The sequence below is a fragment of the Alnus glutinosa genome, chromosome 10 (assembly GCF_958979055.1).
Source record: "Alnus glutinosa chromosome 10, dhAlnGlut1.1, whole genome shotgun sequence".
NCBI lineage: Eukaryota > Viridiplantae > Streptophyta > Magnoliopsida > Fagales > Betulaceae > Alnus > Alnus glutinosa.
In genome coordinates this window covers 1446998-1460487 of record NC_084895.1, presented here as the reverse complement: position 1 = coordinate 1460487, position 13490 = coordinate 1446998, and the positions used below count along the sequence as shown (strand labels likewise).

Sequence of the window (13490 nt, the reverse complement as noted above, 5' to 3'; positions counted from 1 at the left end):
CCTATTTAAATTAACCTAAGTTAATTTTAAAAATATCTAGTTACCTTATGATTAACTTTTATCTAGCTAAATTAACTAGAGTTACTTTTTAATACAATCTAATTATTATTAATTACCGGTATTATTATTTAATATCTCATTAAGGTATAATTTTAAACCCGTTTTGAGTTCAGTTCGTTTCATAATTAATGTTAATTTTTTAAATATCATTATTACAAAAATATTATGTACAATATTACAAAATGATATTATATATATATATATATCAATAATATTATTCCACAAAAAAAAGATTCTAATAAAATAATATTAGGAATATTATTATCCCAACTAATTCACCAGATATTTAAGTTTATCTATTAATCAATTTAGAATAGGCAGCGTGTAAATATGCAATTATCAGAGTAATGTTGGGTGACATAAAAGTGTGGATTGATTGCCATGAGTCTTAAAATCTAGGGCGTTACAGGTACGGTAGTCGGTATAGATTTTTATTTCGAAAGTCGGTATAGGTGGTTTTTTTTTGTTGGTTAATCAAACTGAACCGAACCAACACTTTGGATAGAAACAACTTCGTTTCGTTTGATCGTTTTGTCTTCTTTTTTCTTTTTCTTTTTCTTTTTTTTTTTTTTAAAAAAATGATATCGTTTTATTAACCGATTTTAACTAACTTTACCGCTTTAACCGAGAATTTCGAAATTATAGGTTGTCGAAATTAAGTACCCACCCCTAGTTGTTTACTGAACTAAGAAAACACAAAAGGAACCAAAAGTTATACCCTATATCTAAAAGGAAGCAAAAAATGGTTTCCTTAACATTATTTTCATATAAAAAAATATATATATATCTTTACTCTTTTATTCTTCTAATATTTATGTGAAACAATATTTAAATAATTTGTCTTTTCTCTATATTTTTCCTAACATTTAATTTAAATAATATTTAAATTGTATATAAAAATGATAAATGGAGTTATTATAGAGTGCATTTAAATAGTGAAACAAAAAGTGGTTTAGTTCTCTAAATTAAAAAAAAATGTTGTTAGTGCTCTTACAAACCCCAAAAAATGAGCTGGAACAAGTTGTTATTTATTGCAAAATACTTTTTTTAGAAACCCTAAGGCCCTATCAATCATTTATTTAAGGGGAGTTTTACGAATACTTCAAAGTGTTGGCTCTCAAGTTTAATTATTTGATGTGAGAATTAAAATCATCGTTAAATGAAATAACAAATAAAAATATACCTAGTATTCATTGATAATTTTCACTATAATATATATATATAAAGCACTTTAGAATATGTGTAATATTTATCTTTATTTAAAAGAGAAGTTTGGAGGTGGTCCTCTCTTTCAAAGCATCCCCTATGTACTTTTTCCCATTTTGTATTTGCTAAAAAAATAAAAAATAAATAAATAAAACAAATATATCGAGACTCTATAATATCATAACCATCTTAGATTTTTTTTTTTTTTTTTTTTTTTTTTTTTTTTTTTTTTTTAACACAGTGCCTTCATCTTCTTCATTGCTGAGAAATAGTCCCTAGAGGGGTTACACAACCAGAAAAGCACAATACAAGCGCAAATACAATCTAAACGCCCAAAAGCGAGAAAACAAAGCCCAAAGGCCATCAGAGTGAATTAGAGATAAAGAATCTTTACCTATAAAACCAGGAAAACCTGACTTAAAGCAGCTACCAAATGGTAGACTGTGAATACAAGCAATAATATACAAACAAAAAGCAAACAGAAACCTAGAAAGCAAGCTTCGGAAAAGAAACGACAGCTCACGTGCCTTCTCCGGGAACTCCCTTAGTGATGGATGACCTTCACGAACATAGATCAGCACCTTCCGAGGTCGGAGAAAACAACTATAGCCCACACGCGCAAAAAGGAAGATCTAAACCGCCGGCGCGTGTGGGTCACACACTGACTAGAGAGGAACCACACGGTCTCATTAGGTGACCATCCTGACCAGAAACGGCCAACTACCACATCTGGAAAGTTCTTGTTGGAGAAAATTTAGCCGAGGGTAAGAGATCTGACTTTGAGCATATCTCTACCGAAAATCTATCAACATCCACCGTTCTTCACAGGCCAGCACCTGAAAATCACTGCTTGCAACAAGAAAACTATAAAAAAGAAAAAGAAAAAGCCCAACAACTTCTACCGGTTCAAGCATCGAGAAGATCAAAACTCTAACAACCTAAAGGCTTGGAGACAAAAATCACCCTTGCCCTAAAGGCAAAGGGAAAAACATAGGCACGAGGAGGTCATAACTATCTTAGATTATTTGCACATGAAAGACATACATTGAATTCCAATTCTTTCATGCTACGAGACTTATGGAAGTCAATATATGACTTTCCTGTGCATATAAGTTTGACCAAATAAACCCCATATTTTTATCAAATAACTTTTTTACTTGATGATTTGGTGTTATTAATCTATTATGATGTTAATCTTTATTACAAAGAAAAAGCTTTTTTTTTACTTGATGATATGGCAGTATTAATTTATCATTATATCAATTTTTATATATATATAAAAAAACACTATATACGTCCATCCTTTATATATATATATATATATATATATATATATATATATATATATATGTTGTCTAGTACTGAAATGTACAATATATATATATAAATATTGAGTTTTCTTCTAAATTGAGTCGAAGGAAATTCATTCAATCCGGTATATCAAAATGATGTCTACTGAGCATGTAAAAAATACATTATTTTTTAATAATATAAACAAAATTAAAATGAATTTTAATAAAAAAAATATGTGCATCTCACGTACTATTAAAAAAAATACATGAAAATTTGATTTTCTATTTCAATGATTAAATTGTTTTTTTGGCTACCTTAGAGACATTTAAATTCACTTTGATACGACAATGAACGATTTGTAATTTATGCCAACTATTTTGTAATTTTTTTTTTCTAATACAATTTGAAAGAAATTTATGTAAATTTTTTTTTAAAAAAAGTCAATATAATAAAAAAAAATATAATTTATAGGAAAATGGTGCCCAATTTTTTTAAAGCAAAAGCAGGCAGGGACCGCATGACAAATAGTGCCAAAACGTTCAAAATCCGGTGGAAAATCCTATAATCAAACTTTCTTGATACGGTGTGTCAGACGGGTCAATAAGGATAACGTATTCAATTCTTGGTCTCCTTGCTATAAATACCCATTCTTCTCTTCAATTTTTCAACATTACACACCTTGCCCCCTATATAATACAAAATAGTATATAAAACAATTATATATATATATATTTTTTAAATTGTTTTCAAATATATAAAAAATTGTTTTAAAAATAAAAAAGTGTTTATCCAAGTCAACCTAATTATGTTTTATAATAATTATGATATTTAATTTGTTTCATAAAAATATATGGGAATCCCAAATTCTTATATATTTCGTTACAAAAAATAACAATATTTATTGAAAAAATTTTCTAAAAATAAAACATATATGTAACTTTATAAAATAAAAAAGAACACGTCACTTTTTAGTGGTTGAACTTGAAGAACTTCTACAGTCCATATATATATATATATATATATATATATATATATCAAAGAATAATGTTTCTTACACAATTTTAATATTTTTTTTAAGATAAATAATTGAATATTTAAGTTCACATGTAAACAAACAAATCCAATGGTTAATCATAAAAAAATAGTTAGAGTTGTGTAAGAGTTGTACAAGAAACGTTAATCGTGATCAAAACATTTGAACAACACGTTCCCTTATTACAATATCAGATCTGGGAAGAAATTTCTTCCATCCAGATGATGTCTACAATACGGGTGACAACCTCTCGTGCTAAGCCGTGAGCTGTCGTATTAGCCTCCCGTTTTACGTAAACTAAATTTGTTGTTCGAAAAGACTACATGCCAGATTTTATACCCTCTACTAGATGTCCGTATCTGCTCAAATCGTACATTTTCAATTTGGGTATTTTCAAATTTATTACATTTTCAATCTTGCATTTTCCATAAATTTATTCGAATATGAGTACTTTCAAATTGTATAATTTAAAATCGCTATTTTTAAATTACACTTTATAAAATCATGAACAAACCCTATGAGTGACCAAAAAGACATTGTTATCTAGACTAATCTAGTATGATTATGGTCAAGAAGATGGTTCCAATTTTCGTGGATGGTCCCTCTATATTTGTTAAAATTAAGTGTTTTTCAATTTTTTTGGTTATTCTTAAAACAATATTAATAAGAAATTTGAAATACAAACACACAAAAGTTTTGAGTAAGAGTATTGCTACATATTACACTCCTATTTTATCCTCATTTTAATGGGATGATCTAAAATATTTTATTTACTTTTATGTCATATGAGAACACTTTTTTCAAACAAAAAATAAAAATCAAAGCTAGTATATTTTAGCAAAACATTTTATACATATAGTGTTAGGGGTTATTTTTTTTTTTATTTGAAAAAAGTGTTTTGATGTAACATAAATGTAAAATTTATTTTTATATTTTGAGAATTATTTTATTGTTTTTTATATATTTGCCTTGAAAAAAGTACACAAATAAATATCACCATGATTTTTTATTTTTATTTGTTTTATTATTATCAAAAGTTGATTTATAAGCGATATATCATTATTCAGGAGATTTATTATTTCGAGAAGGGACACAAAATTTTAGAAATATCGCATTTCGCTTATAACTAATAACTCATTTTGTTCAAGGGCACTACTCGCAATTTGAACCGCAAACCAGGGGTAATAACATAGCGACTAAAATATCATAGTGCCCGTCGACTAGCCTCTGCCTCTGCCTTTGTCGAAAGGAAAAAACAAATGAGTAATGCTACGCATCATCCCCTTGTCTTTTTTTTGTCACCTCAAAATTGATGTGGCTCTTAAAATCGTCATTAGATTAAAATTCAATGATAATCTATCATAAATCCAATGGTAATTTTAAGAGCCACATCAATTTTAGGGTGATGAAAAGAGGACAAGGGGATGATGTGTAGCATTACTCAAAATAAATTGGACTCTTTCCAAAATCCAAAAAATAAAAAATAAAAAATGGACACCGCATAACTACAACCACACAAGTGGCACCCCTCGAAAATAAGACAAAAGAGAAGGGTAAATGTTATTCCCCACAAATACTTTAATACCCGTTTTGTCCTCAAATTGCACAGAGACGGTTCCGCTTCTCTGCTTCTATAAATTCTCTGCCCCACCTCCCTTCTCAACCCCACGCCATCTTCATTTTATCCATTTCTTCTCTCTCTTAGGGTTAGGGTTTCACTCTCTCTCTTTAGAGCTTGCTTTTTGGTTTTTTGGTTTGTCTTTTTCTCTACAGAAGGTACGGTACGGTATAATGGCGCAGCAGGAGGTGCAGAACGGAGGAGCAGAGAAGGCGGCAGCGTGCGATGCCGTTGTGTCGTTCACGGCCGTGAAGCCGCGGGTGCTGGTCGAGGCTCCGAAGGCGAACGACGCCGTGCAGTTCTACAAGACCGCGTTCGGCGCTGAGGAGCTCGGCCGTACCACCCACCCCAAGCGCAAGGCCGAGCAGGAGCTCCCCCTCGTCCTCTCCGCTCAGCTCAAACTCGGTGGCTCCACCATTATTGTCTCTGACGTCGTTGCTGACTCTGCTGCTCCGTAAGCTTCTCTCTCTCTCGTTTTCTTTCCGTACGTGCTTGTTTTGACGTCCTTTTTTTTAGATCTGTAGGGTATATAGTCTGGTCTTTGCATTTTGATGAGCTCTGGTGCTTTTTTAGTTTTATTAGAGTAACTCTGGTGCCGTTTTGGTCATAGGTGTTTATGATATATGCTTCGGATTATGCTTGACTCGTGTGGTTGTCATTTTTGCTTCCATATTATGGCTTCTGCTATGATCGGTTTTTCATTGACGTTGACATCTTCATTTCTAACTGGTTATGTATTTTTTAGCGTATTTTCTAGGTTAAATCCTGTGATTTTCTCCGAGTTATTCGTGTTTCTTGTTATGTATATTTTTTCCCCTTCCTGTTGTTTCGCGGCGTAGGTCAAATCTTTACACGAGTGTTTATTTTTCGCTCACTCTTCTGGTTCTCTCTCTGGCTTCCACTTTTTTTTTTTTTCCTTTGATACGCTATTTTTTCGTTTCCTTTTCGCATGCTTTTGCTGTTCTCATTGTTCGTTTTAGCTCTGCTCATTGTTCTTTCCTCCCCGTGTAGACCTCTTTTGGTTCGATCTTAGCCATTAACGGCCTTGCATTTGTATGATTTGTGTGATGGATAGTCATTTTGCACAACTTCTGCACATTTAGAGTGTGAACTGTGTTTGACCAGGGCCAAGACTGAGGGGACCGGAATCACTCTCTGCCTGGAGACCGAGAACGTCGAGGCTGCCATCGCGAAGGCCGTGAAAGCCGGAGCTTTCGCCGTGGGGGAGATCGAGGAAGATGAGGGCGCGTGCTTTGGCGGGCGCGTCGGCAAGGTGAAGGACCCCTATGGGCTCGTCTGGCTCATCAGCACACCGGCCAAAAAGACTTGCGTAGACGTGGACGCTTGATGCCCGTCGGATCTTATCAACACCTGTCCTCTCTTTTGTTGGCTTCGTGTGGGACCCCCCTTATCAGAAGAAAAGTTTCGTTTCTAGCTGTTAGGATTAGGTGATCATAGGTTTTTAGGCCTAGTAGCTATAATAGCCTTTGATACGGCCTTCATGATGGTTTCGTCGTTTTGAAAAAAATTAAAAATGTCTCTCTCTGGACACCTGGCGGTTAACTGAATTTCGTTACTTATATCCACTCTCTTGGTTTAATATTGACGGCATCTTTTCGGTTCCCCTTCTTTTTTCGATTTGTGTGCTTTTTTCTCTCTCTCTTTATTTCGTTATTTATTTGTGGATTTATTATACGTACTCCATATATAAATGCTTAAAGAAACTGTGCATCGGAGGCCTGGACGAATGAGGAGGCTCGTTGTTGGTGAGGCAGCCAATGGGCTGTCTACACGAGGCCCCTGGCCTTGGTACGGATCAGTTTCTGATGGATTCGAAATCCGTATGGGCGTAGCAGTTGGTTGGTTGGTTTTATGTGGTCCTAAAAAAGCTTTGGGGAAAAGGGAAGCGTGTGATATGGCGAGGATTGGATGGAGTGGGGAACCTCGTGACTCGTGCGAATGGCTTCCAGGTTTGAAGGTCTTTGTAATGACGCGTGTGATATGGCGAGGATTGGATAGAGTGGGGAATCTCGCGACATGTGCGAATGGCTTCCAGGTTGAAGGTCTTTGTAATGATGGTCTTTGATTGCATTTAATATTATGGTTTAATGTCATTACTAGGGCCGACGTTTCGAATTCAAAGAAGTGTTCGGTGCTAGTTTATCTCCGGTGATAAAATTGGATTTTTCCTGTTTTCTATGCAATATCTATATACCCTTTCCTAAATATAGAGAATTATTTAAAAACCCAGCTCCGTTGGTATTCTTTAAAAGAAGCCATGTTACACTTCATTTTTCATTCATCTCTCATACATCCCTCAATTAGATTTATGAGGTCTGCATATGTGAATAATGGATATACCCGTCCGTATGCAAAGAGCTGGGTAAAAGATAAGTTGAAGGATAATTTGTATCAGTTCTCTCTTTAAAATAAGAGAAATCTGAGAGAAGTTAAGTAGCATTTTTGCTTTTGATTTTTTTAATCTATTATTTTATTAAAAATATTGTTTTTAAATAGTTTATATTTAAATATTAATTTAAAAGAATATTTAAATAACATAAGAAAGGATAATATTGTGAAATTTATTGTAATAAGAAAGCAAGAAAATTTGCTAGAGGCGAGAAGGGGCCAAAAAGTGGTTTCTTAAGAAGTTTCCCTTTCACGCAATTTTCGATTGGAAAATGACACGTGTAAAATAAATGAGCTTGTTCCACGTAGGTCAAGGCGATAAAATTGGATTTAATGATTCTAAAGTTCTATATTTTCATTTTTAAATTTTTGAATGGCTTGTAACCAAACAACGGGATCCAGCGCTTCCGTACAAGTCAGAGCCCAGGGCCAGCAGAGTAATTTTCAGTGGGAAATCAGTTAGATAATTTGGAAGTTGGAACACCGGACCCAAGCGGCCATGCTCTCTACTCAGTAGTGAGTACAACAATGGTTTATATAAATTTTTTTTAATGGAAAAATAGTTAATTAAAATTTATTTTATCTAGTTTAATTAATGCATAAATTCGATTATTTGTTCTTTACCTCTATATTATTTATTTATTATTTTTTTTATTATCGTACTTTTTTACTATCCTTTTTGTCAAACAGTCATATTCGTCAACAGTTTTTTTTGTTAAAACCGTCATATTTTTTAATGCAAAATTTTCAACGCAAATCATCTGTAAACAACACTTTTGTAAAATTAAACTTTAGAAAAACAAGATAATCCAAGATCTTCCATCCAACCCAAGATTTACAAAACCCATTTAGTTATCTACCAAAATTTCATCAACAAACAAAAATTAAGAAACTCCCAAAATTAGAAACAACTCAAGGCCTCTCAAACCACCAACAAAATCAATCGCAAATTTGCTCAAGCTGTTAATGCCAATACACGTTCTGTTTTGTTTTGTTTTTTTTTTTTTTTGTGAAAAAGTAAAAAATAACTACTAATTAATTATAACCACCGGTAACCGTGAAAAATAGAAAAGAAAAAAAGAAAAGAAGAAAAATAGAGAGAATGAGAGAGGCCCAAAAGAAATATTAAAAAAAAAATACATTTGTGAATAGTGTAACTCTACATATAGAGTTATACTATTCACAAATCCAAGACAAATCTATTTTGCATTTGGAATACATAATTGGATGGAGGAGGTTTTTGAGCTTTTGTTTAGCTATTTAGTCTAAAGTTGCAAATAGCTAACCTATTGGGAATGCTATATAGAATAATTTTTTTTTTTTTTTGTTAAAATATATATGTTAAATATAAAATAAGAAACAATATGAAAGAAAATAGAACAGAGAAGAGAAGAGAAAGAGACATATAGGCTACATTTTATACATTCATGTATTACAATACTCTAAATTTATAGAGAAATTAAGAGCGGTGAGCAAGTAAACATAAAAGAGAGTTCAACTAATTAAGGAATAGAGTAAACCTCACAAGAAAGTAGAATAAAAGAGAATATAAAATTGTAATAAAATCAAACCTAAATGAAAAATATTCTTATAAGAAAAATACATTATCGTAATATGAAATATGTATTATAAAATATGTCTCCCTCCGTACCCAGCAGAGTAATTTTCATTAAGATAATTTGGAATTCTAATAGGACCATGCTCTCTACTTAGAGAACATTTTCAGTAAGATAATTTGTTTGTTAATTCATATTTTTAGGAGATTTGTTTTGAATTGATTTTTGTTTTAAGTTGGTTGTTAATATTTTTATGGGAAAAATATACAAAAGTCCTCTTAATTAATAGCCGATTTTAGAATAATCTCAATAATTTTCAAGTGTGCTAAAGTGACCTATCAAACTATTAAGGTGTGCAAGAAGATCGTTTTTTTTTTTTTTTTTCCTGATGATAATACCCTTATTATCTTAAAAATTAAAATAATAATAAAAAAAACTCGGAAAAGTGGCTTATTAACTTCTTTTTTTTGGATTCCTTTAGTACACTTAAAAATTTATTGAACTATTTTTAAATCGGAAGTTAAGTTAAATGAGCTTATATATATTGAAAATAAATTTTTAACAAAACATAGCCATAGAGAGGCTTTGTTTACGGTTTGGCATAGGCAAATATCAGAAATGTTCCAAGGGCTTGCTAGTTGGTAGCAATGTTTCCAACGTCTATCTTGGATACCTTTATTTCATTAAAAATAGGGAAAAATAAATATATATAAAAAACCCCCTCACTTAACAATTAATTTAAAAATAGTTACATGAATTTTTAAGTGTGGTAAAGTGGCCTATTAAACTACTAAAATATATCAAAAATGTCATTTTTTTTTGATTTTATCTTTATTTTCTTAAAAACTAAAATAAAAATATATATTTTTTATTTTTTATGAGCCATCATTAAGAGTGGCTCAAAGGCCACCCCCGCTTTGGGTGGCGCACGACCACCCCCATGGGCTAAGGGTGGCACCGCTAACCATCTCTAGGTTTTTTCTTCTTTTTTTAATTAATTTTTAATTTTTTTTAATTTCTTTAACTTTTTAGTTATATATATTGTATTTAACAATGACAAATGTTGTCATTTTATTGCTCAAAACTTTTTTACAATATAGAGAGCACGAACATTATGAAAATATATTCAATTTTCAACTATAACATGCCACCTTTTTAACATGTAGCATTTTCTAAGCGTTTCGATGCCTAAAAACCGCAAAAATTATGTAATTTGAGACCCAATCTACAATTTATTTGAAATTGTAGAACATCCTAATCTAGAGTGGTTCCGGATCTTCTAATACGGAATTAAAACATAATAAGCTTCAAGATTTTCAACAATTTTTTTTTAAAAAAAAATTGTAGATTCTCAAATTACGCAATTTAAACCGTTTTTAGACATTAAAACACTTAAAAAATGCCACCCTTCAAAAAATAAAAAAAATAAAAAATTACATAATTTGAAAATCTACAGATTCATAATCATTCCTTAAGAACTGTTCGTTGCTTTATACATGAATATATACTATTCACTTCAACTACCGAAGGTTCCTGCATTGCATTCATTAAGAGACTCGTTCGGCTTTTAGGTTGATTTTTTGATTTTTTGATTTTTTGATTTTTTTTTTTTTTTCTGTAAAAATATTAATAAATAACTTAAAATATAAAATATAAAATACTCAAACTACTTTCCACCTTTGTAGCACATTATAACTAAAAACAAAAAATAAAATCTAAAAGGTTTTATCAATCTAAAAAAACAAAGTTTAAGGACAGATTTTTACTAAAAGTACTAAAACATTAAGGAATAACTCAAAATACAAAATACTTAAAACTACTTTCACCTTTATATCATGTTATAACTAAAAGGACAAAAATATAATTTACCAAATGAACCGGAATTCAATTCCCTTTTGGTCCATAGTGGTAAGATTCAAATGTTTCCCACATTACCCGCATGTTTTTAATTAATTATTGGCCATTATATTAGTATAATATTGAAAAAGGTACCAAGGACAACCTTTATGAGAGTTGATTGGTGCACAACAGTTGTGTAATTGTTGTGCACTTTTGTAGACACATGGACAAATTTCGTACAACTCTAACACTTTTTTAAGAGAAATGATCCCTACACTCATTTCTCACAACAGCCCCACAACAAGCTGATGTGGCTGGTAATATTTTATTACTTTTTTTGTTTTCTTTTGTTTTCTTTTTGTAAAAAAATAATAAAATACTACCAGCCACGTCAGCTTGTTGTGGGGCTGTTGTGAGAAATGAGTGTAGGGATCATTTCTCCTTTTTTAAAGATCAATCATTGGATATTAATGGCTCACATGTATGAAAACAGATCCAATGGTTAATTTAAAAAAAAAATTGTTAGAGTTGTACAAAAATTATGCAAGAAACATTACTCATATATATATAAAACCAATAGAGACATGTTACATATACATCTTTTTGTACATCTCCTATGCATCTCTTTTATAAATCAATCATTGAATTAGTAGGATTTATATGTGAGTCATCCAGATTCAATGGTTATTTAAAAAAAAAAAAAAGATATATTGGAGATATACGATAGATTTATCTAACCGATATAGATAAATGTATATATGTATAAAAACTTGACATTGAAATAAATAGTCTAGAGCCCAATTAACGAAAAAGGCCCTCCAGGCCCACTACATGGCAAATATTCATGCTGACATATATATAACAAAGACTATCTCTAAAAAAACATTTCATAAAAGAGCAATGTTATTTAGTATATTACTATACAACTGTCATATAATTAGTATGATGTGACAATAAAAATTAGTTATTGATTTTATGTGAAAAGAGGTCTTTCAAATTTATAAAAAATCTGGAGTTGGTTGCTAATATTTGAAAAAGTTATAATCAAGTTATTTAATTTGTCGTAATTAATTCATTTTGTCTGCTCACTAATCGATTCACACTCGGCTACTCAAAGATTATTTTGGTTAGTCGGATGTAAATTTGAGTGAAAAATAATCCATTTCGACTAATTATTATAACAAAAAATTTGACGAGCTGCTATAGTACTCACCAAATATAAAAATAAAATAAAAAATTATTATTATTCTATGAGTTGAAGTGGGTAAAAAAGTACGAGAAATGATGAACGTCCCTGTCATTCACTTTTTAATAAAAAAAAAAAGCATTTTTATAAAAAAAAGTATACTATTTTTTCATTTTTTTTAATTAAAATACATTTTTTTTAATAAAAAGTGACAGACATAGAGAGTTGAATGTCCCCGTCTATCATTTCTCAAAAAGTACTCATAATGGAATTGATCAACAACATTACCACAGTTCATGGAGGTGTATCTTTATTTGACAGAGCAAGTGAACATACTCGTGAAGGAAATGATATTTACATGGAAATGAAAGAACATGGAGTAATCAATGAAAAAAAATATTGTTGAATCAAAAGTGGTACTAATGTATGGTTAGATGAATGAACCGCCAGGAACTCTATTAGTTGATGCTTCTCCTCTAATTATCGTCATAATCGCTTCCTCTACGGGAAAAGAAGTTCATGACCCGTAGGCCTTCTACCTCCATGCGAGATCTTCTCTTCCTTACTCTTTCTACTAAAGATGGCATCAATGAGGCAGACCCTAAATATTATCCAATATATTGTTTACCACATTCATTAATCCATTTTCTAAACAATTAATGTGCATAAAACCCAATAATAAAATGATCACTCAATAATATTTAGGCGGGCATGTATATAATTATAGGCTATAATTAATATTTAATCATATGCCTTTTGTTTTGGTTTTTTTTTTTTAAAAATAAAAAATAAAAAAATTCTGCTATGAAAGTGTATGTCCTAATTCAAGGATGTTTAAAGTACTGAACATGGTAGCTTAACAATACATAAAAAAAACTAATAAAAAAAAAATCGATTTGATACTCTTTCCTTTTTGGGAATAATGAAAATGGATTAATTTTTTTTTAAAAAAAATATAATAGTAAAAGTTGATAGCTAAACTGTTGAGCCGGATAGGGAAATGATAAAATTACAACCCTTACACAACTATCCCACATCCCCAAGACATATTGGGTGGGACCCACATGTAGGTGGATTCCACCTCATGTGTCTTGATTGTGGGATAGTTGTGCAATATGAGTTGTGCATGAATCACTTTTCGAGCCAGATATATGTGCTTTGAAAAAGTGGATAGCTACAATAAAAAAAGGGATTTGATTCTTGTACAACACCAATACAACAACTGTACAATAACCCCTCACATGAGGGTGGGCCCCAGTATGTGGGACCCACCCTCATGTGAGGGATTGT

General features: G+C 31.2%; 1 protein-coding gene across 1 annotated transcript; it reads left to right on the top strand.

The window, feature by feature from the left end:
- The first annotated feature begins 5247 nt into the window (after window positions 1-5247).
- On the top strand, window positions 5248-6839 carry LOC133880464 (uncharacterized protein At5g48480). The gene is made up of 2 exons (XM_062319411.1): window positions 5248-5664; window positions 6336-6839. Exons 1-2 carry the CDS (start codon window positions 5384-5386, stop codon window positions 6556-6558), a joined length of 504 nt encoding a protein of 167 aa, XP_062175395.1. The 5' UTR covers window positions 5248-5383; the 3' UTR covers window positions 6559-6839.
- Window positions 6840-13490: the final 6651 nt, after the last annotated feature.

Excerpts from the sequence above, each read along its gene's own strand:
- LOC133880464 (XM_062319411.1), top strand. The coding sequence starts at position 5,384 with ATGGCGCAGCAGGAGGTGCAGAACGGAGGAGCAGAGAAGGCGGCAGCG. Across the intron at positions 5,665-6,335 it reads GTTGCTGACTCTGCTGCTCC|GGCCAAGACTGAGGGGACCG; the intron begins GTAAGCTTCTCT and ends GTGTTTGACCAG.